The 25,107-nt window shown below is 39.8% G+C and overlaps 2 protein-coding genes across 2 annotated transcripts; one reads left to right on the forward strand and one right to left on the reverse strand.

The window, feature by feature from the left end:
* Positions 1-342: 342 nt before the first annotated feature.
* On the reverse strand, positions 343-15,189 carry LOC5506253 (dynamin-1-like protein). Its single transcript, XM_048728430.1, has 22 exons — positions 14,970-15,189; positions 13,749-13,806; positions 13,382-13,537; positions 13,013-13,089; positions 12,845-12,916; positions 12,635-12,721; positions 12,034-12,196; positions 11,625-11,705; positions 11,024-11,091; positions 10,699-10,803; positions 10,173-10,286; positions 9,746-9,837; positions 9,515-9,635; positions 9,265-9,411; positions 8,874-8,969; positions 8,138-8,242; positions 7,030-7,086; positions 6,627-6,821; positions 3,823-3,889; positions 3,652-3,703; positions 3,493-3,574; positions 343-1,669 (listed from the first exon to the last, which is right to left on the reverse strand). The coding sequence occupies exons 1-22, from the start codon at positions 15,069-15,071 to the stop codon at positions 1,535-1,537; spliced, it is 2,232 nt and encodes a 743-aa protein (XP_048584387.1). The 5' UTR covers positions 15,072-15,189; the 3' UTR covers positions 343-1,534.
* Positions 15,190-17,422: 2,233 nt separating this feature from the next.
* Positions 17,423-24,459, forward strand: LOC116614039 (phosducin-like protein). Its single transcript, XM_048730659.1, has 8 exons — positions 17,423-17,693; positions 18,375-18,500; positions 19,809-19,939; positions 21,340-21,445; positions 21,759-21,818; positions 21,981-22,031; positions 22,196-22,320; positions 22,911-24,459. The coding sequence occupies exons 1-8, from the start codon at positions 17,544-17,546 to the stop codon at positions 23,008-23,010; spliced, it is 849 nt and encodes a 282-aa protein (XP_048586616.1). The 5' UTR covers positions 17,423-17,543; the 3' UTR covers positions 23,011-24,459.
* The last annotated feature ends 648 nt before the right edge of the window (positions 24,460-25,107 follow it).

The raw sequence follows: 25,107 nt of genomic DNA on the forward strand, positions 1-25,107 counted from the left end.
ACGAGAGGGGGGTGAAAAGCCTTAGGTCTTTGCACGAGAGGGGGGGGGAAGGCCTTTGCACTAAAGGGGGTGGATGAAAGGCCTTTGCACGAAAGGGGGTGGGTGAAACGCCTTTGCACGAGAGGGGGGGAGTAAAAGGCTTTGCACGAGAGGGGGTGAGTGAAAGGCCTTTGCAAGAGAGGGGGGTGAAAGGCCTTTGCACGAGAGGGGGGTGAAAGGCCTTTGCACGAGAGGGGTGGGTGAAACGCCTTTGCACGAGAGGGGGTGGGTGAAAGGCCTTCGCCAAGAGGGGGGATTCAGGCAGGTGTTTTATTAGGCCACTTCATTATCAAGATACATTAATAGCGAATAAGTGACGTACTTTAATCTTTGGAGAAACCGTACAATAGGCTACTTAGGTGACTTGTACTAACAGAACACGTGCCTTTTTGGGTGGCAAACTCGGGCGCGAATTTATTGTTTTCGTCGTCCTCTGGCTTGACGGACGCAGTCATTTCATTTTGTTATGGATTTCGGTGGCTTGAATTTAACACTCAAAAAGTCACATAATAATTATTCGTATTACCATTACCATTCAAACGATATTCGTTTCACCTCAAATACCGAGGTGTACATATTTAAATAGTTCGAAAATCACTTATTGGTCACCGTTCAAAATAAGAGTAGAAATATTGCCATATCTACATTTGTAGTACTTTCTGTTGTCAACGTATGGAATAGGCTACATTGATCACAATCATTGGAAGGAATTACTGCGATATTTGAGTATTCTTAGAACTATCGCCAAGGATTCCCAAAAAATGCGAAAACAGCTTTTTATTTCCGTATCTAAACGGGTCCTGTTTTGTACTTTCTGATTGGTCAACGCATTGCAGTGAGATGGTTTTGCTTGAGGCCACCAATGAAATAGCCTGATTTATCAGACGGTAAGTGATCGTTTTACTTTTTCTCCCTTTCCCAAAGGGAGAGGAAGTGAAACGAACGATCACGTGCCGTCTGATAAATCAGGCTACCAATGAAAACAGTTCAAGGCTTTTGACTGACGGAAGCCACCAATGAAAACAGTTCAAGGCTTTGACTGACGGAAGCCACAAAGAAAACAGTTCAAGGCTTTTGACTGACGGAGGCCACCAATGAAAACAGTTCAAGGCTTTTGACTGACGGAAGCCACTAATGAAAACAGTTCAAGGCTTTTGACTGACGGAAGCCAAAAAAACATTTTGTCACTCTGAATTTAGGAGATTACTTAAAATCGCAGTAAGTTGAATTAGAACTTCTCTGCATTTTTTTTCTGATTTGCGCATCCGAAACAGTAATCAAAGCTCATAATTAGATCGCTTTTTCAAGCTGCTACTCAATGTTTATTTTGCACCGAGAAAAATTTACCAAACCCCATCTTTTCACATTATTTTGTACATCTTAAACAAGCAGTAGCATTCCCTGTCTTTACACCAGTATAAAGTATTATTTCACAGTTCGCATCCTTCCGTGACACGTTACATTCTTATTGTCGTTGTGTTACATTTGCGCTCCTTTAGTAGATGTGAGTGTCACGCACTTCGCTGATGATCTGCCCAGCACGCTGTAAGGCCTTGAGCATTTCCGCGGCTTCCTTCCTCTTGATGTGCATGTGCTCGGACTCCTGCAGAAGGGCCTCGAACCGCTCACTCTGAAGGGATCACATAAGAGCTATCAGATGACCATGTAGTATAACCCAAGAGAATGGGAATTGTGCGAATATAGATCTCACGTGTTTAATGATGTCTAATAATGTCGAATGATGCCTGACAATGTCTAATGATGTCTAATGATGCATAATAATGTCTAATGATGTGTAATGATGCCTAATAATGTCTAATGATGTCTAATGATGTGTAATGATGCATAATAATGTCTAATGATGCCTAATGTCTAATGATGCCTAATAATGTCTAATGATCCCTAATAATGTCTAATAATGTCTAGTGATCCCTAATAATTTCTAATGATGCCTAATAATGTCTAATGATGCCTAATGATGTGTAATGATGCCTAATGATGCCTAATAATGTCTAATGATGTCTAATAATGTCTAATGATGCCTAATGATGTGTAATGATGCCTAATGATGTCTAATAATGTCTAATGATGCCTAATAATGTCTAATGATGCCTAATGATGTGTAATGATGCCTAATGATGTCTAATAATGTCTAATGATGCCTAATAATGTCTAATGATGCCTAATAATGTCTAATGATCCCTAATAATTTCTAATGATGCCTAATAATGTCTAATGATGCCTAATAGTGTCTAATGATCCCTAATAATTTCTAATGATGCCTAATAATGTCTAATGATGCCTAATGATGTGTAATGATGCCTAATGATGCCTAATGATGCCTAATAATGTCTAATGATGTCTAATAATGTCTAATGATGCCTAATGATGTGTAATGATGCCTAATGATGTCTAATAATGTCTAATGATGCCTAATAATGTCTAATGATGCCTAATGATGTGTAATGATGCCTAATGATGTCTAATAATGTCTAATGATGCCTAATAATGTCTAATGATCCCTAATAATTTCTAATGATGCCTAATGATGTCTAATAATGCCTAATGATGTGTAATGATGCCTAATGATGTCTAATAATGTCTAATGATGCCTAATAGTGTCTAATGATGCCTAATAGTGTCTAATGATGCCTAATAATGTCTAATGATGCCTAATGATGCCTAATGATGCCTAATAATGTCTAATGATCCCTAATAATGTCTAATAATATCTAATGATGCCTAATAATGTCTAATGATGCCTAATAATGTCTAATGATGTCTAATAATGTCTAATGATGTCTAATGATGTGCAATGATGCCTAATAATGTCTTATGATGCGTTAAAAAGACGTAAGAAAGACCGGCGCCGGAAGTCCGCACAGGTTGGGTTTGAACCAGTTCGCACCTTCCGCCCTCTCTCTACCTTGTAGAGCCTTTCCACTAGTTCACTCTGGATGCGGACTTCTACGTAGTCCAAAAGAAACCCCCAATCCACATCCTCACCCCCACTTCTCATCTTCCGCCCTCTCAGAATTCCCCCACCCTTTCCCCCATTGAGTTAACTTGTAGAGCTTTTCCACTAGTTCACTCTGGATGCGGACTTCTACTTAGTCCAAAAGTAACCCCCATCAACATCCCCACCCCCACTTCTCATCTTCCCCCCCTTGAGTTACCTTGTAGAGCCTTTCCACTAGTTCACTCTGGATGCGGACTTCTACTTAGTCCAAAAGAAACCCACCATCCACATCCCACCCCCACTTCTCATCTTCCGCCCTCTCAGAATCCCCCCACCCTTCCCCCCTTGAGTTACCTTGTAGAGCTTTTCCACTAGTTCACTCTGAATGCGGTCTTCTACTTAGTCCAAAAGAAACCCCCCATCCACATCTTCACCCCCACTTCTCATCTTCCGCCCTCTCCGAATCCCCCCAACATTTCCCCCCCTTTAGTTACCTTGTAGAGCTTTTCCACTAGTTCACTTTGAATGCGTTCTTTTACGTAGTTCACAAGAAACGCCATGATAGCCTTGGGAACACTATGGACATCCAAAATAACGACATTCTAATTGATTTGATGGCAATAGGAAATGTAGCGAAAATAATGCTGCCTTACCTGTCTTGAATTGATTTCCGAACGATGACAAAGTACGACTTGATTAATTTTCCTGTTAAAACGTAAGGTGTGTAAGTGAGCGTAAGGAATGGCGCGTTCACTCACTTGTAGTGTGACTAGCGAGGTCAAATCCAAAGTGTTATCTTCCTGATGTGACTTGTGTGCACTTACTGATGATGTCAGAGTCCATTTGTTCTCTTTCCGTAAGTCCTCGCTGTCTGAATGCATTCGGAAGCTCCTGAGAATCACAACCCAGTATCAAAATCAATAAAAGTTGTGAAATTATACGTATAAGCAACCCCCTCATGCAGGGCTTGGCCACACGCCCATGATCGTATTATCCGAATATCTAAAACTAATGGGTAACCGTACCCCTCATGCAGGGCTAGGCCACACGCCCATGATCGTATTATCCGAATATCTAAAACTAATGGGTAACCGTACCCCTCATGCAGGGCTAGGCCACACGCCCATGATCGTATTATCCGAATATCTAAAACTAATGGGTAACCGTACCCCTCATGCAGGGCTTGGCCACACGCCCATGATCGTATTATCCGAATATTTAAAACTAATGGGTAACCGTACCCCTCATGCAGGGCTAGGCCACACGCCCATGATCGTATTATCCGAATATCTAAAACTAATGGGTAACCGTACCCCTCATGCAGGGCTTGGCCACACGCCCATGATCGTATTATCCAAATATCTAAAACTAATGGGTAACCGTGCCCCTCATGCAGGGCTTGGCCACACGCCCATGATCGTATTATCCGAATATTTAAAACTAATGGGTAACGGTACCCCTCATGCAGGGCTTGGTCACACGCCCATGATCGTATTATCCGAATATCTAAAACTAATGGGTAACCGTACCCCTCATGCAGGGCTTGGCCACACGCCCATGATCGTATTATCCGAATATTTAAAACTAATGGGTAACCGTACCCCTCATGCAGGGCTTGGCCACACGCCCATGATCGTATTATCCGAATATTTAAAACTAATGGGTAACCGTACCCCTCATGCAGGGCTTGGCCACACGCCCATGATCGTATTATCCGAATATTTAAAACTAATGGGTAACGGTACCCCTCATGCAGGGCTTGGTCACACGCCCATGATCGTATTATCCGAATATCTAAAACTAATGGGTAACCGTGCCCCTCATGCAGGGCTTGGCCACACGCCCATGATCGTATTATCCGAATATCTAAAACTAATGGGTAACCGTGCCCCTCGTGCAGGGCTTGGCCACACGCCCATGATCATATTATCCGAATATCTAAAACTAATGGGTAACCGTGTCCCTCGTGCAGGGCTAGGCCACACGCCCATGATCGTATTATCCGAATATCTAAAACTAATGGGTAACCGTGCCCCTCATGCAGGGCTTGGCCACATGCCCATGATCATATTATCCAAATATCTAAAACTAATGGGTAACCGTGCCCCTCGTGCAGGGCTAGGCCACACGCCCATGATCGTATTATCCGAATATCTAAAACTAATGGGTAACCGTGCCCCTCATGCAGGGCTTGGCCACATGCCCATGATCATATTATCCAAATATCTAAAACTAATGGGTAACCGTGCCCCTCGTGCAGGGCTAGGCCACACGCCCATGATCGTATTATCCGAATATCTAAAACTAATGGGTAACCGTGCCCCTCGTGCAGGGCTAGGCCACACGCCCATGATCGTATTATCCGAATATCTAAAACTAATGGGTAACCGTGAAACATTCACATAAGCCCCGAGAGGCGGGTTCTCATTCTTCTTTCGCTTCACGCACCCCTTGCAGTGGCAAACCAAGTAAAACTTTCGACTAGTCTTAATGAGAAACTAAAAGGGAAAGGCCTCTGTTCCAAGAGGGACATTTGGCTTCGCTTTACTAAGGAACGTATCATATTTTCATGCGGTTAATGGTTTGTGGATGACTGGATTTGACACTTCCTTTATGCTCCTTGAGAACCTGTTTAGCAATTCTCATAAGGGCATCTTAATTCACTTACATTCCCAAAAGGGCATTTTAATTCACTTACATTCCCAAAAGGGCATCTTAATTCACTTACATTCCCAAAAGGGCATCTTAATTCACTTACATTCCCAAAAGGGCATTTTAATTCACTTACATTCCCAAAAGGGCATCTTAATTCACTTACATTCCCAAAAGGGCATCTTAATTCACTTACATTCCCAAAAGGGCATCTTAATTCACTTACATTCCCAAAAGGGCATCTTAATTCACTTACATTCCCAAAAGGGCATTTTAATTCACTTACATTCCCAAAAGGGCATCTTAATTCACTTACATTCCCAAAAGGGCATCTTAATTCACTTACATTCCCAAAAGGGCATCTTAATTCACTTACATTCCCAAAAGGGCATTTTAATTCACTTACATTCCCAAAAGGGCATTTTAATTCACTTACATTCCCAAAAGGGCATCTTAATTCACTTACATTCCCAAAAGGGCATCTTAATTCACTCACATTCCCATAAGGGCATCTTAATTCACTTACATTCCCATAAGGGCATCTTAATTCACTTACATTCCCAAAAGGGCATCTTAATTCACTTACATTCCCAAAAGGGCATCTTAATTCACTTACATTCCCAAAAGGGCATCTTAATTCACTTACATTCCCAAAAGGGCATCTTAATTCACTTACATTCCCAAAAGGGCATCTTAATTCACTTACATTCCCAAAAGGGCATCTTAATTCACTCACATTCTCATAAGGGCATCTTAATTCACTCACATTCCCATAAGGGCATCTTAATCCACTTACATTCCCATAATGGCATCTTAATTCACTTACATTCCCATAAGGGCATCTTAATTCACTCACATTCCCATAAGGGCATCTTAATTCACTTACATTCTCATAAGGGCATCTTAATTCACTCACATACCCATAAGGGCATCTTAATTCACTTACATTCCCATAAGGACATCTTAATTCACTTACATTCTCCATGTGCTTTGGTCCCACATCGTCTGTCTGGTCTGTCGCTTTGGAGGATCGAATGCCCGGTACCCAGGACATAAATCCACCAGTATTGGCAACAGTTGCCGGTACCGGGGGTTTTTCTGCTGGGTTTTCCTCTCTTGGGGGCATGTGGACGGGTGAGCCTTCTGGTGTGGCGGCCTGGGATCTAATTCCCTAAGGAGTGCAAATCTTATTCAGCGACTAAATGGCAACATTGTTGTGCGTGTTTTCTAGAGCTCTAGAGCTAACTCATTGGTAATCATAAATAAGATTGGTTTACTTAACAGTTTCACAAGTTATTGAGGTGATATTCTGAATCTGATGCTGGATTCCAATCTGAGCCATAGAGGTTAGAGGACAGTTCTCACCTCTCACCACTCACCTCTAATGCACCATTGTTCATGCTGAGTTGTGCAGCCTTCAGGCGTCGCTTGCGGTCCTTTGTGAGACAACAAGGAATTAAAAAGCTTCACACTATGTAACACATGGCTTTTTTTCCTTCTAGTCATAAATAATCTATATCTAAAGGTACGTGTTATGGCCTGAGTTATGTACTTTAGGCATATAGCCTTTGACTGTCGAAAAAATCGGTCACATACAGCTATTTCAATAAACGTTGTCCAAGAGCGCTCTGCCGCACGTGTCCATACCGCAAGGTGGTATGGGTAATATATGTTGTAACATGTTTTCAGTAAATATATGTCGCAGTCTTATAGTTAAGACCTTAGCTGGCGAGTTATCTGGATGGTACAGTTTCTTGTTTCGTGCCGCGTACAATTGTAAAAGGTATCTGCAAAAATAGGGACAAAAATAGGGACAACAACGGCAACGCGAAAGACAACGGCAGAAAACAATTGGAGATTCAAAGAGCCAGACGTGAAATATACTCTGAAATGGATTCTGTCTGATACATTTCAGCCGTTTTTCTTCAAACGACAACGTGGAAACTCTTAGTTTCATGGTCTAGCAAGGATGGGACGTGTGCGCTGAAAACTAGACTATCCTTGTTCGCTATGCTAGAAATAAGATTCTAGGTTTTACTATAGTTTTTTTTGGGAATACATAAACGAGTGAATTTTATCTAAACTAGTTTAAAATTGAACGAAAAGTATCAAGGCTTTTTGGGTTCTCCCTGCAGTCTGTCGCAGTCTTCGTTGCTATTTCATTCAAGCACTTTGCCAACAGGTTTTTTTAGTGCAACTACGGAGTTTCCGTTTGACACCTCTTATGGGATAGTTGCCAAACCTGCTCTTGTTTTCCTTGTTTAACGACGCGCAGATATATATATTGAAAATCAGACTGTACTCCCCACATCCTGATAGCGTTCAACGAAGTTCATGTCGGCGGTGAAGGATGGCAGAGCTTTTAACAACATATATTATCCATACTACCTCGCGGTATGGGCGCATGCGACAGAGCGTTCTTTGACAACGTTTATTGAAATATCTGTATGCACTAACATGGATTGGTGAGGGATGGGATGCACTCACAAGTTCCTGATTGGCCACAAGCGAGGAGACGAGAGAGGCGCCATCGGTGAAGTCAGGGTGATTAGTGTTGATGTATGCAAGCTCTATAGCCACAAGGTTCTCCACCTAAAATAATAAAGATAAATAAGATATAAGTGTAAACATAGGAGCAGCTCTCTTTCTCCTCTCCTAGTGAAACATACAACAGATATGATTGATAAAAGTAATCATAGATAACGTTAATCCTGTTACAGTGAGGGCATATGATGAACAGATTTGCCCAATTGAAGCTAAATACCTATGTTAGGCCAAACAGAAAGATCGATTGTAGTTATCATTGCATATTTTCTCAAGTATTGTCAATTAAACGTAGAAGAACTGTAACTTGAATGGCAGGATCACAGGACCTTTGTGTTGAATTTGATTGGTCAAGGTTCAGAAGCCTCGCTTTCTATGTCCTTACTGTAATGATAATTGTATTTTAATAGTGGTCATGATAACACTGATGAAAAGGACAGTAATCCTAAACGATGTAGATGATGATAATAATGTTGGTACTAGTGGTGCTAATGAGGAAGTTAACTGTCTACAATGATGATGAAGATTATATGGTGGCATAAGTAATAATGATGATGATATTCATGATAATAATTATCAATGATAATTGTATTGGTGATTATGACGATGTTTATGATGATAATGATGATGACAATTATGATGATGATGATGTGTGCACATGCTATTCTATATGACCCACCATCTCATTGCATGGCATCAGTCTTCTTTGCAGCAAGTTGATGATGACATCAACAATGGATTCATGTAGTCGAGGAAATCGCTTTATTTCCATAACCTTGTATAAGTGAAAAATCCATAACATCAGTCACATGCTTGGAGTAAAAAAAATGCCAAAACACTATGCAGCTGGTTCAGGTGCAAGTAGCGCAACTTTGGTAGAACATTGCAGCAGTGCATATTCCTTTCACATCTGGGTTCAGGTTCGGTTTTAACAAACAATTAGAGTTTGTTTAATTTTGCCTTTTTTCTCTGGTCTTAAATGGTGTCCCTCTAAAGTAGAAGTTATTACTAAGCTGTGACTTTTGTCATCCCAAAAATACTGAAAAAAATCATAAAATGTTTGTGGATACCTGATCAAATGAGTGTTGGATGATTCTCTGCATCTCTTCATGGACAAGTTCTATACACCGCAGGCTTGGCTCCTCTAATCGACGGATCTGACGTTTCACCAGAAGTTCGAAGGAGATTTCAGGCACAAAAAGTGCAGGTCTTGGGCCCTTAACACCAATAGCATTGGTAACTCAGTTCAAAAAACAGCATTACAACAACAACAACAACAACAGACAGGTACTGTATGTACGCATGTGCTACCATACTTACAGTAGCATTTCTTATAGCTGTCAAAATATCCCGAGTAGATAAACCTTCCATGGCGTCCATGATGGTGAGAGTCCTTCCAAATATATCATGGAAAATATAACATATTCGTGCTCCACCACACCTAAAACATACGAAAATGTGGATGAAGCAATTTAGGGTAGTGATAAAGAGCAGTGAACATGCCTCCATATAATATACAACAGCAATGATGATATGAATTTGAGTTCTTACAACTCAGAGGTTTCTATCTCATGAGCAGTTCCCTCGATGATTGAGCAGTAAGTGGCAGCAAATCTTGTTATCATCTGAAGGAGGTAGGGACCCTAAAAATAATCGACAAAATTAAGTTTTAATGATTTTGTGAACTAAATGCCAATCGATAGACAAACAATAAAAGCAGTAATAAAAATTAATTGGCCAAAATTTGAATAACTTCTGCAAAATTTCAGACAGATCAAATAAAAAAGTTGATATGATGGAAGCTAGATGTCAATGTGGTTTTGAGATGTATTGCATGAAAAATGCACTAGCTTGTTATGGCCAGCTGGGAAAAAGCACTTTTTCCATTAAATTTTACTTTCATGCTCTTTAAAGAGCATGAATGACTGCCTTTTATTAAGACATTAATCTGATTACAACTTAAAAACAAGACTTGTACCTTATCCATCACCGGTTCTCCATAACTTTGTAGCAAATGATGATACTGTGATGTCATGGAGTTAACACGAGATTTCAGCTCTGGTAAACAGTTCCTTATGTGATGCATGAGCAACTGAAAGAGAAGGCAAATATATCAAGAAGAGCTACCAAATGCATGATTAACTAATGTTCTCAGGGGATTATGCAGGATTTCTAAAAGGTTACCCAAAAGACCCCCGATTTGCAAAGAAGCCTGCCACACCGTCGTCATTAATTTTATTCAATAGTGGAAGGTAAATGTATGTGTGATGAAATCTTAAAAAGAACATTGATGGCTATTCCAAATTAGCTGATGGAAATGGATGCTTTGTCACATTTTGCCTGGATAGCAAACAGAGCCTAATGACGTCTTTGGCTGGAGTCATTTGGCAGAAGATGGGCCTAGCCCCCTATGAATCTCTAAATGTCTAAACCCAATACTCTTTACAATTACTCAGGAAAAAAAAGAGATGGGATGATAAAAATATCTGTCAGCATGATCTAACCTTATTTAGTGTCTTGGCCAAGTATGGAGTACCATTTCTAGATGCAACTGTTGGGTAATTTCTGGCAAAAAAACCTGCTTCATCCCTTAGAGCATTCTCGATAGACTGCAAATGGACAAATCATTAGCATTCGATTGAGTTATCCACTACCTACATAATGGTATATGCTAAGGGATTCGAAATTCCATAGAGCTAGGTTGGCAAACAACGATAATTCCTCTATACATTCATGTGATCAAGTGAAATATATACTTCTTTTCCCTTGGGGTGCTTATTTGAGGCTGGGAGCTTTAATTGTATGTTATAAATGGTATATCTATGTTACCTTCCTATTGTTGATGTCTAACTGGCTCCTATTCACAACACCAATAATACCAAGCTTCACTGGAATCACTGCAAGTACAACCATAAAAGTTACATATAAAAGTTTGAGCTTGCACTTAGACTTGGAACCTTGGAACCATTTATAAGTTCCAGGTTCTCTCAACCAAATCCCAGCTGAGGACACGACAAACATTAACCCTTGGTATGTTCATTGTTGTGTTGGTGCGACTTGAGGGAGATAATAAATTAAAAAGAGAGTTTACAGTATTTCTCATGCTAGACTTGCCTAAGTCCCTTTAGTCACATACAAAGCAAACAAATATTGCCCATGGAGGAAATGTTTTTTTTCTGCTTGGTTTGTCTTTGCATTGTAGTAAAAAGCACAAAATTTATGGTCGAGATCAAAAGACATTGTAACAAGAAATCAAGCGTCCTTTAAAAGCATCAGATATTTAATATAATAATAATATAATAATAAATAAAATTTATATAGCGCTTATACATCGCTGTTCTAAGCGCTTATATTTTCAAGTGTAACAACATAAAGTATCACATCCTTCTGGTAGCATAAAAGGTCAAACTATGAGTGTCCTTAGCCTTACCTCTTCCATATAAGACATCCATGGCATCTGTACCGTGATCCATGAGGTCCAGTTTGGTACAGACTGCTAGGGTCCTGTGTCCTGGAATTATATACCGTTCGATCTATGTTTAACTAATCATATTATTGCCAAGTGTACAAATCAGTTGAGGTTATAGTAGCATATTTTCTGTTAGTATGGCAATACCAAAATAATATTTGTTAATGTTTTCCATTTCATAAAATTGTGTGATGAAAGGATATCAAAGATAAGATAGGGCATGGATAGGGAAGATCTTTTAAGAAAATTTCCTATTCTTCCTAAGTGGTCTGAAGTTCTTCTGAATCATCCTTATTTTTCCCTTCTTTTCATGACTTCCTTACCATCAGATGGCTTAAACCTCCTTTAATTTTTTTACTAACTCACTTACCATCAGGGTCCACCTCTCTTGCAATTTTTAGTGCTTCTGACGTTGCCAGGTCAATATTTGCAGGCGTGACAGCCAAGATGATTGAATTAGGATTGCTAATGTATTGCAAGATGAGGTGGCGGATCTGCTGCTCTATATCAAGAGGCTGATCCCCGACTGGAACCTGTGGCCAATCAACAACAACATCTTTAATTATGTAGTTAAGCCTAATTTGCAATTGAATGATTGTGCTATAATAATGTCAACACTCTGAGCAGAATATCTTAAATCCTAAAGTAAAGCCAGGAATTTTGGTCACATGCATCACCCAATTTAAGTCGTAAAAGCTGCAGATTGCCCTTTAAAGTATCGGCTAACTAAATAATACCACCATGAAAAGAAATCACAACATCTTGACTCGGCTGCTAGTAACCCTGTTTTCTACATTTCATAGCCGACTCAAGACTAAGAATAACTGTCCAAAGCATTACATAGATACAAAGGAAAAATTGCCAAAGGTCTTTGCCTGTTCAACAAACACACAGAACGAGTTAGAGTAAGTCTAGTCTTAGTTTTTTTTTACTATACCCATTTGGTATATAAACACAGTAACAACCATTACCTTGGTAACACCAGGAAGATCAACTAATGTTAGGTTCAGAACTTTTGGAGAGTAGATTTTCAGATTGATTGGTTCACTAGAGATTCCCTGCAGAGAATAAATCAAAATGGAAAAAAAATTCTGTAAATAAAATATTATAGCAGCAATAAAAAAAATAAGACAGATAACTATTAAAATGGCTTTAAGATGAAATAATAGACTTGTGTGCACCTTGTTACTCCCAGTGACTCTGTCAGTTTCACGTTCAATTTCTTCTCTGATTCCATTAAAATCTCTAAATATCTATAAACAAAAAGAACATAATTCATAAAAATTGTGAAGAAAGTCATAACCAGACCATTTATGTTTGAGATAACAGAGTAGGGTCGTGAGACATACTTTTTCTTTGAGATGCAAAAATTTCCCCCACTCTGCAGGCTCAGCATCATCATCTCTGTCCTCTTCATCACTGAAAACTGAAAAACAAATATCAATATGATCAAGGACAACCAAAGGTAAAGCAATAACACTAGTACTCTTAATTAGGTCTTGAATAAGAAATTGTGTTGGCTCTTCTGTTTGAATGTATTTTTTTTATTGCCTATCTTTTGCAACTCTTGCTGTGTATTCTTTACTTCCACGGCAAATACATGGAGATAAATGGTCAAAGACATTAAAAAGAAAAGAAGAAAAGTTGCAGTGATGCGACAACACTTTTTAGTCTGGCTTTGTGGTGAACACCACATCACGGTATGGATAGTTTCTTACAGTTCTCCGCCTCGGTTTCCTCTGACATCTCCTGCCCTTCTGTGTACTCTGCTGCTTCTTTCTTGTCAGGCAGTTCATTGATCTTCTTCTCTTTTGCTCTGGGGGGAACATGAACCAGCTGTAGAATAAGAGGTCTTCTTGTCACAACTCCAGAGCCTGCAGAAGAACAAGAGTGATATCACAGTGTAAGCAGAGAAAAAAATGAAAATAGTAAAAATTCTAAAAGCGGTTGTCCAGGAATGGAAAACCTTTCAGGCAGAAGTGTCAATTTTACATTTTTTTTATGAAATATGTCATTTTTTAGAATTTTGCAAATGATCCCACATTCATAGAACTTTAATCACATTAGAACAGCAATTATGCCTACCTCTTGGAAGGAAATCCCTCCCTACCAGGTTCTCAAGGACAGAACTTTTACCACTGCTCTATAAACAATAAGTTAAAATGACAGAATTAGGGTATAAGCAGGTGTTTTGCTCATTCCCAATAGTCCCCTAAGAAGATGCAGACTGTGAGCTATAAATATAACCAATTATTAGCAGGTTGAGGGATGACTGAAATTATAAAATCATTGACAGGTTAAGGCAAGTTCTTTAATGCCTATCACATGATACACTAAACAAATAATAACATGGTAATAAAACCGTTGTTCAAGAGTACATTCTCTTCATATAACCAACATTGATATGAAAATCTGTCATGCTGGAGGGTTAAAGCCCCAAGCATACCAGCCTGTGCAGTCATACCAAAAAAGTAATTCTTGATAATACAACAGTAGTTCCACACATTCTTACATATTGTACAGAATAATAAACCTTGCAAGATTTGTCAACATTTGCCAGTAAGTTGGGGAACAAGGATGTGATTATTCCAGTCACTTTGGTAGAAGGACACATGTTGCCCGCAACATTGGGGAAACTTGTTTCCTAAAAGTTTCCGAGGGTGGCCAAACAGTCAAGAAACATCGGGAAACATTATTATGGGCGCTTGGAATCATGAAATGTTTCTACCTGAAGGTGGAAACATTTTTGTGTCCTGGACACAAAATTTGTGGTGCACAACAATGTTTCCATGGTGGCCAAACTGGGAAACATCGAGGGAACATGCGTGCGGCCAACATGTTTCCGGCAACATATGTCCCTGCTTGGCCAGGGCCTAAGTAAATTTGTGTACAATTCATATTGTACAAAATATGCCAAAATACTATTTGAAAATAATCATTAACCTAACTAAAGGTATGGACATACACAGGATGCCAGAAACTGGCTTTCTCTTCTCCATGCCATTAATTAACAAGATAAAATTGCGCTATTGAATGGCCTAGAATACCCAGGAACATTTCTTTGGTATGGGAATTTGTCAAAGTGCCGGTATGTCGCGCAATATTTTCATTTTCAGCCATCTGCATCATACTCAAAAAGGCGTACAATCGAAAATAAATAAACTAATAAACAAGAAATGATAGCATGATTCAAGATAACAGATATGACTAACATCAATCTTGTGTTCAAGAATAATTATTTTTTTAAGAAGCTCACGAATTCGATGAAAATTTCAAACGGAAAGTTTAAGGCTGAGCGGCACTTACCTGGGCTCCAACTACCACGATTTGCGGAAGCTGAATGGACTCTGAACCAACAGTGTTGAACACATCTTGGAGTTTATTGATCACTGGAATGAGCTGCTCCATCTTTTTGCACGCTATTGACAGGATCGAGGAACCCCACGATTTTATAAAAGCATTTTCATCATTTAGCTACACACTAACTTCACTGATCTATTTTGCTTTTCGAGCGTTTCTTTAGAGCATGCGCTTTGTTGAATAGCCGCTGTGAAATGGGTGGGGCTCAAGACCCGGCTTCTTTTTTTATATTTGTTTAGTTTTTTTTTTTTAATTTTCCGGTTTAGCCTTCTCTGTATTTGGAGTTGTTTGAACTGGTGACATAAATATAGAAGCATGGAAGAGGGGGGGGGGGGGGGGGGATGGCAGCGCCGCCCGAAAACAGAAATGGAAGGAAAATATGACAAAGCCATAAAAAAAATTAATACGATTATTATAGAAAAAAGGTAGAGCCAATTGCCCAAGGATCAAACCTCCTCAGAAACGAGGTTTCGACCAAAGCACCGCTATCTAGCGAACTGTACAATACAAAGGAACCTGAGGTACCCGCGCATTAATGGGGAGGCAATAACCAGGATCCCAGGCCTGTCTTAGTCCTTACGCCACGCACAGCTCGCTGAGATGAAGACTTAGGGGCGGATCTAGCTTTTCGCTAAAGGGGGGGGGGGGGGATTGGCTTAGTGACCAAGGGGGAAGGGGGTATTTTTTTGTAACATGTGGCCTTGTCGCGCACGTGTAAATGACATCTTTCGTGTTGCGCCTTTACCCGTTCTCCTGTGCTCAGTCGCGCACGTGCATATTTTTTGTGCTCAGAAACAAAAAAAGTAAAGCTGATCTAAAAACAGGTTCGGATGTTTTCACACTCACAAAGCATTTGTTAAGCATTTATTTCATTGTTTGTTTTGTATAGTGCATCAATGTTTCACAAAAACAGCAGAAAACACTTTGGACAATGTCTCAGCTTCTATTAGCAAACCAAACTATTGAAGCGGGCTACTAAAGGAATCCATCGAAGTGAGTTGGAGCCACTTCTCAAAAAGGCTGGCTTATCAGTACATGATTTGTGTACTATTTATTGCGCGCTCATAAGGTCTGTACTCGAGTATGCCTCGCCGGTGTGGGCTGCTCTACCGGAATACCTATCTGAGCACCTGGAGTCTATACAGAAAAGAGCTTTAAAAATCATTCTAAGGCACGAATATACGAGCTATAGTAGTGCCCTTGCCTCAACGTCTCTCCAATTTTTGTCTGAGAGAAGGGATGAAGCATGTCGGAAATTTATGGCAAGAGCTAAAACTGTTGAACCCTTAAAATCTGTGGTTAATAACACTTGACAACTGTCCAACATGGATATAATTTGAGATCAGGAAATGAGAAAATAATAGGACCGCAAGCTAAAACTTGTAGGTTTAGAGATTTTGTGACTGTGCGCTATTGTTAGTTTCTGTGTGACGACCTCTCACTTGTAATTCAGCCATGATAGCTGCAATGGTGTAGAAATAAACATATATATATATTACTTTAGAGTCTTTCTTTCTATTTTTTGGATTGGAATGCAATGTATAGTATTTTGTTTTTATCTAGGATGATTACAAATAAGGTAATAATTAAAATTTCTCTAAAGTAACAATGTTTCTTATGTTCAACATAGGGTTGCCCTCACAAAATTGAGGCTTAGCAACTACAATTTGGCCATTGAAACACCCGGATGAGAGAAAGTACACGAGCCGTTTGAACCCCCGGAATTTCCAATCCCTGAATGGGGGGGGGGGGGGGGGGATGGATATTTTCTGGAACTACACAATAGAAAAATGATGAGCATATGTATATAAGTATATAATTCGGTAAGGCTAAGTTCAAACGTCGTAGGCTCATGGATAATACGACGTTTGAGACTTAGCCTAAGAGAAACACATTATACTATTTTGAAAAAAAAAAACAATAGAGATATTAGTGAAATAACGAACACAAGGGTCTTTCTATTTATAATAAGTGAACGGCAAAATACATTTTGTGCATAAGGGAAAAAAAGACATGCTTCGAAATAATGATACCTCAGGAAAATGACATCTCTCTAACATTTATTTTTTTCGGACCACACCTATATACATTTATACTTTTTTTAAAAGATAATAAATTGTACTGTATTGAAACTCTCTCTTTACATAATTTTTTTTTTCGGAGCACACCTATTGTAAAAGGTACCGAAAATAAGAAAAAATAAGTAAATTGTATTGTTTTGTATTGTAACCCTTCCCCCCTGCCACTTCGGCCTCCTACTTTTGAAGCCATTTCACCGCCCTTGAACATACAGTTGTAGCGCAAAAGATTCTAGAAGGAAGAAAAGGGATAGGACAGGTAACACGGTTCATGAATGTAACTTATAGTAGAAGATGGCTCATGACTATGAGACCCTTATTAAAGATCCTTACATGAAGTAGGAGGTAGTAGTGGGTTTCTATCCACCGTTAATGCTGAATTATCAGGTAAAAATTCAATTATAATTTCTCGATTTGAGAAAACTGTGGGTAGCCTTGTATTATGACTACCCTTGATGATCGACTGTTGGGCGAGAAGAGGCAAAACTATGTTTCCAGCTCAGAGAGTGAAGGCGAGGAGGAAGAACCGGCTGCTGCTAGTGTTGACAATGCGGGGTCGCTGCCGCCAAATATGCGATTACAGACTCCAAAGGTAAAAAGTTAATTCGTGTAGGACTCTAATCACTACTGAAAAAATATGTGAACTGTACGATGAGAGGTTACTAGAATATTTGCCAAAGTGCACCGAGGATTTTTTCGTGAGGTCTGAACCAATTCATCGATTATACCGTATCTCTTTGTTTACGTTATTGTCGATGTCAAAACATTTTCTTTCATTTCCTGACAATTTCTTATTGTTAAAAAGGCAGTCTTTCTTATTATGTGAATGTTTACAAAAGTCAATTCGTAAACTGCTCACTGGTAAAGAAATTGACTTTTTCCCAACTGCATTTAAACTTATTTCCACTTAGCGGCTGTCACCTGTCATTTTCAAGTATACAAGTATAAGAACCCTTCCATTGTTTATTTTTATTTATTTTTTACCATTTTGTGAGCAGAACTGCACCAATATATGTGCCCTAAAGGAAGAAATACATAAGTATGCAGAAGGGGCAGCATTTCTATCATATTTTACCCATCCCACTTTGTTGAGTGAATAGAATGAATTTTAAAGGGGGTAGACAAACTAAAAAATTGCGGTTGGTATTGAAAAAGTGTACCAGATTTTCATGAAAATGGGGTAGCCACCTCCTTTCCCCTCCCTTGATCTGTATACATGGAATGGTGACTATTGCCATGTAAACCTCTCAGGGTTCTCTGATCTTGTTCAAAGACAGGGCCCAAAGGTGTGATCCAAGACTTTAGGCGATACAAGCAACTGGAGACAGAGCATAAAAAAGAACAGGAGGAGGAACTCAAGGCTTTAGCAAAGAAATTCTCTCTAAGCTGCCAAACTAGTGTAAGTACATAAGACTGCGATAAATGTCTGTCCTTTTTTGCTTCTCTAGCAACAAGTGCAACTGTGTATCCCTTGTGGCTCAGATAGCCAACATGATGTTAAATAGTAATGCCATCTTTTAAATCATTGACCAACCGGTAATTGCAAGACATTACAGAACCACTGTTATAAGGTGGAGTACATTTTAAATTGTCTGTACTTGGACGCATATAGTAACAGCATAACCTAAGGGACATACTAACATCCATGTAAACTGTGTGGTCACATAAAAGATGCATCACTCTTTAACACTATCTTATTCATGTAGCAGTCTAGATAACACCCCCTGCAATTTGACCATGGCTTCAATTATGAATAGTCAGTCCACATTCCTTGCATCCTATCACCTCTAACATTTATATTCCAACTGAGTGCTTACAGAACAAATAATAATAGGCAATATAAAAATCCATTTTTATCGTTTATTATCATTAGGGAGTGTCCATTATAAAGCCCCCCTGCAGTGCCCCCTCCCTTTTAAAATGCCCCAGGATTTATAAAAAACTTCAAAGCTCCCCCTTAGAGGGAACATTTGTTTTGGAGCTTCCTATTTTTATGGTTTCAAAATTTCTGGAGATAGATAGATAGATTTGTTTATTAAATACCCCTCACAGTTTGAAACTGAATTACAGGTAATTAGCACACACAAGCTAAGCGATTACAACATTACGTAACAAAATTTGACAAGCGATTAGTGTTGCATATTTTCGGTTCCATGGGAGCAGGTCTTCTTAGATTGTACTAGGCTAGGCTATTTAAAGGGTTTTCCTTACACAGGGAACTCATGAATTGTTGACAAAGCAAATATCGTCTATTTTTAAGCGAGACAAGACCGGCTTTCTCCAGGGCATCATTGTAATTATTGGATGGGAAGATTATTCTAAGTGCTCGTTTCTGGATACGCTCTAGACCATCTGAAAGAAACGCAGACAGGCCAGCGTACACTGCGGCACCGTACTCTATGACTGATTAGAGAGCAATAAACAGTGACTAAGTCCAGTTCTTTAACGCCGCACTTTTTAAGTAAGCGCAGGGCGTATAGCCTACGATTTGACTTTTTGCAAACGTGGTCACAGTAGTCACAGACCCCCCAATATTTTCCCTTCCCCCTCCCCCTACCAGTGTATTTGATAAACCTACCCTTACCAACTTCCAAGTCACTTAACATTGTATAAAAAAAAACTAGTGACAAGATTATCCTTCAAGTAAAATTTTGATCTTTCTAAATCCTTTTTGTATCAAATCAAGTTACTGTTTGTTATTTTCAAGCTGGAGGATGAACAGGAGAAGCAGCTGATGAAGGAACTAGAAATTGAGGAGGATGAGTTTTTGAAGCAATACCATTTGAAACGACTGCTACAAATGAAAGATGAACAGCAGCAGAAAATAGCTATGCAAAGGTAGCTATGAACAACAAGCCTTACCTCTTTTGCTGAACAAAGAAACAGAAGGCTTTTCACCTTGTACCCCCAACTCCACCCCTTTTTTTCTTGATCTTACTAGAAGTGCTCACTCCCACCCCCTGACCTGACCAAGAATACTACTGTCTTCCCACCCCAATGACCTCACCAAGAGTACTACTGTCTTCCCACCCCCTGACCTCACCAAGAATACTACTGTCTTCCCACCCCCTTACCTCACCAAGAATACTACTGTCTTCCCACCCCCTGACCTCACCAAGAATACTACTGTCTTCCCACCCCCTGACCTCACCAAGAATACTACTGTCTTCCCACCCCCTGACCCCACCAAGAGTACTACTGTCTTCCCACCCCCTGACCTCACCAAGAGTACTACTGTCTTCCCACCCCCTGACCTCACTAGAAGTGCTCCCTCCCACCCCCTGACCTCACCAAGAGTACTACTGTCTTCCCACCCCCTGACCTCACTAGAAGTGCTCTCTCCCACCCCCTGACCTCACCAAGAGTACTACTGTCTTCCTACCCCCTGACCTCACTAGAAGTGCTCCCTCCCACCCCCTGACCTCACTAGAAGTGCTCACTCCCACCCCCTGACCTCAATAGAAGTGCCCCCTCCCACCCCCTGACCTCATCAAGAGTACTACTGTCTTCCCACCCCCTGACCTCACCAAGAGTACTACTGTCTTCCCACTCCCTGACCTCACCAAGAGTACTACTGTCTTCCCACCTGCTGACCTCACTAGAAGTGCTCCCTCCCACCCCCTGACCTCACCAAGAGTACTACTGTCTTCCCACCCCCTGACCTCACTAGAAGTGCTCCCTCCCACTCCCTGACCTCACCAAGAGTACTACTGTCTTCCCACCTGCTGACCTCACTAGAAGTGCTCCCTCCCACCCCCTGACCTCACCAAGAGTACTACTGTCTTCCCACCCCCTGACCTCACTAGAAGTGCTCCCTCCCACCCCCTGACATCACCAAGAATACTACAGTCTTCCTACCCCATGACCCCTCTAGAAATGCTCCCTCCCACCCACTGACCTCACCAATAGTACTACTGTCTTCCCACCCCCTGACCTCACCAAGAGTACTACTGTCTTCCCACCCCCTGACCTCACTAGAAGTGCTCCCTCCCACCCCCTGACCTCACTAGAAGTGCTCACTCCCACCCCCTGACCTCACTAGAAGTGCTCACTCCCACCCCCTGACCTCACCAAGAGTACTACTGTCTTCCCACCCCCTGACCTCACTAGAAGTACCCCTCTCCCTACCTGGTCTAATCAGCTATGCTATAAACTCTTCAATCATATCTTTTCTCACTGTAATAAAGAGTTCTGAGAATTTTTTCATAACCTGTTAAAGGCTCCGATTACATTTACAGGCATAGATTTGGAAAAGTGATTGACATAACAAGCCAAGATGAATTTCTTGCGGCTATAGATAAGGAGCCTCTTCATGTGGTAATAGTTATCCATCTGTATGATCAGGTGAGAAAATCTTTCCAAATCACACTATTTTTTGTCAGTAAAAACTGTGATCATGGTAACAGTACAGTAGCTGTGTCACGGTATTCATTGCAAATTTAGAAATATATCTCAATATTCATTGAGTCACTCAATGATCTTGTATAGTAAAATTCAAATATGGTCAGCATTTAAAACTAAGACAGCTAGAACCTTTGTAGAATCTTATGTCATATTTTACCCTTCAAAAGAGAGTGGCGTTAGACCCCATTTGCCCCCACTAACACCAAAAGTGTTAGATTTTATTTATTCTAATGTGTGCTTCTTATCTTACCAGACTTCAAGCTGCGTTTGCATGAATGAATGCTTAAATATTCTAGCACAGCAGTTCCCAATGGTAAATGTCTGCAGATCTATAGACAGAAGGTTTAATGGGGTGATAAGAATAAAAAAAGTAATTGGAATCACACTATACACAAAAACTGTGACATGCAAATAAATGTCAAGTTCTTCTGTATTTTGTTATTCTAAACCACAATATTGATTGATTTTGTTGTAGGTCAAATTCTGCCGTGTAGAAGCTGACAAGACAGGCATCAGCAAAACCTTTGTAAGTTAACATGTCATTTATAGTTTTTAGTGCCATTTGCTAATGATTAACATGCCTGAGCTAGGGGGTCTCAGGATTACAGTAAACTCTTGCCTTGCTGTGATTCAGAATTTAGAATTATTATGTTGTGTTTATTATCTTGTGTTTACGCATTTTGCTTTCAGAGGAAGAATGGTTTACCGGCACTTCTCGCCTACAAGGCCACTCATATGATCGGGAACTTTGTGCAACTAAGAAGCATATTAGGAGATGACTTCTTTGCCTCAGATGTGGAGAGTTTTTTGATAGAGTAAGTTGGATCTGGCTCTAACATGACTCAATAGTATCATCACGACCGTGGGGGGTGGGGGGAGGGGGAATGACTTGGTAGGGGGTGCTTCTTGTATAGGTACTTATCTTTCTGTTTAAGTCCTACCCTCTCTGTCCTTTAAGGCATGGAGGGTTTTATGATTCAGGCTTTCAAAGTTATGGAACTGAAAAGCTCTTTGACTACCTCTCGCCTTGTTTCGAAAAGTATTTAGTTTTTGAGGTGGAGACACAACAGGCCTAATAAAATATGTTTTAGGTTTATTTCTGTTGTTGAACAGTAAACATCTTCGTACCAAAATCTTAGAAGTTCCCTCAATTACACATCACTTTTGTAATGGGCCATTTTGAAGTTAATGACCTTTTTACAGATAATGCATTTCTGCATTTCAATCAGGATGTTTACCTTCAACCTTTTATAAACAGCTGCCAGACGACTGAAAAAAGTAAAAACTCCTGTTTCTCCAAAAGAGTGAATAACCACTAGAAAACTTTTAAAATGAGACCCATTTATTCTGATATTAAAGTTATTCAAATAATGTTTGTCAAATGTTAAATTATTTTTCTTTGCAGGAATGGCATTATATCCGACGAAGAAGAACAATCTTCTCTTCAAGCAAGAAAAATGATCGCAACAGATCAAGATGAAGATAGCGATTTGGACTTGGACTAAATAGAAGGGAAATGAGTTATGCGATATGCAAGAGGAAAAATGAAGGGATCTTTTTATTACAGACGGGTGCATGATTCACTCTACTGTAAAATGTTATTCAAAAATTCAACAGAGAACAACCAGCCCTCACTATATACCATTATTATAAGGACATATTCTTTGCAACTAAGGCAAGTCGAAAAATTATCAACCAAACCCAATGTACAGAACATGACAACAACCTTGTACATTAGGGCCCACTATCATTTGTTACACTCTTACACCCTTTTTTTACAAGAACGTTTTATTATAAGAACGTCAAGCCTGAGATTTCAACAAATTTTAAGAACATGCTAAGAACATGCCGAGGATCAGATACCAGAAATTATTTATTTTAGTCTTGATGCGTTCTAAAATGCAGAATCAATTTGTGCTCATAATAACAACCTTATTATTGCTATAGATCATTAGTGTAATTCTCTTCCTAATAATTCGTTGGGCATTATATTCTTATTCACACTAAAATTTAAGAACGTCGTTCAGGCTCAGCTTCAACGGAAAATTAGACGTTCTTATATAAAAAAAGAGTGTATAGAGATAGAGACGACCATCATATCCACATAGCTTATAGGTGAATAGAATAAGTGTTTGTTTTGATGGTCAGAGACCTAATAACAAGTTTATTCTGCATAGCAGGCGCTAAGAGTAAAGTAAATATTAAGTCCTTTCTTCCTTTTACCAAAACGTAGAAAGAAACCACCGGACAGCCTCTATCTGCTTGTGCGTCGGACCTTGTGGTCTGCGTCGACAGCTGACTATTAAATAAAACCTTTGAAAGAAAGCAACAACGACAATAACGCAGAAATGTTTTTTTTAAACGATATTTTGGCAGGCCAATACTTGTCTTCTTCAGGTTATAATGAGTTACAGTGGCATGTAACAACTAGTATATGTACAAAGTATGCCACTTCAGCTCAATTGGCCTGCTGAAATATAATTAAAAACAACAACTCTGCGTTGTTGTCGACTTTTTCTTTTAAAGTTTTATTCCTTTCCACCTTGTACGTGCTACGCACTACGTCTATTATTCATGCTAGTCTTCCGATATATAACTTCTCTGATGTCTCTGTTTTCTGATGGTTTACCTTTTTCTGTTCTGTTCTTCTGGTGGCGTACCTCTGCATCCGAAATATCGGGGGACATGATACAGAAATCGTTAGAAAAATATTGGGGGCCCGGCCACGCCCCTCTTCTGGCCATTTCCTTATAATTAAATATTGCTACGGCCCTGTGGAACTATGTCATGCTTAAATCTAAATACGTACTTAGTTATAGAGATCATACTTAAAGGCGCTGACAGAGAGTCTATTATTTTAAACAAAGATTTTTGCGAATCATGGTGGTCGTACCCAGGCCAGGCAATAATATGGTATAAAATATATTACAATAATAAAACGGAAATTTATTATATTTCGTTATTCATTTGCTTATTTTGGCAATGCCAATCAAAACAGTTTCTGGCATCCTGATTCGCTAGCTTTTGTAGTACTCTCTGGGGGCCGGGGAATTTGGGGCAAAGAGATTTCTCAAGAACATACTAAGACGTATCAACTAAGACGCAATAGCTTTGTCGGACCAGAAAGGGGGGGGGGGCATGGTAGGGCGTGTCAAATTGCACACAAATTCTCTTTTTTTTTACTTTTCTTTTGCTCTTCTTTCTGGTATTAGTGTAAGATAGATAGTCTTTATTTTCACACTGTCAAATATGAGAGTTAACATATGACTATGAATATAAAAACGTAATAATTAAAATTTTATCAGCTACGTCTGTTGTGTTTGAGGCTCACCCCCGGCCCCAACCCAGGATTTTTCTTGGGGGGGGAGGGGGGGTGCGAAATCCGAAAAAGTGGACCTAATTTTTCTGGGGGAGGTGTGTGTGTGTGTGTGTGAGGGGGTGAAGGGAGTCGGTTTTCTGATTAAAATCTTAAAAAAAAAGGGATTTTTTATGGCTTTGCAGTATCTCCACGGGACGTTAATTGTCGGTTGGCTACAAATAAAGTCCGACTTATGGGTTAATGACATACCAGAGTGATCTAGCTTATGCTTTATAGTTTTGTC

Source organism: Nematostella vectensis, chromosome 1, assembly GCF_932526225.1.
Source record: "Nematostella vectensis chromosome 1, jaNemVect1.1, whole genome shotgun sequence".
NCBI lineage: Eukaryota > Metazoa > Cnidaria > Anthozoa > Actiniaria > Edwardsiidae > Nematostella > Nematostella vectensis.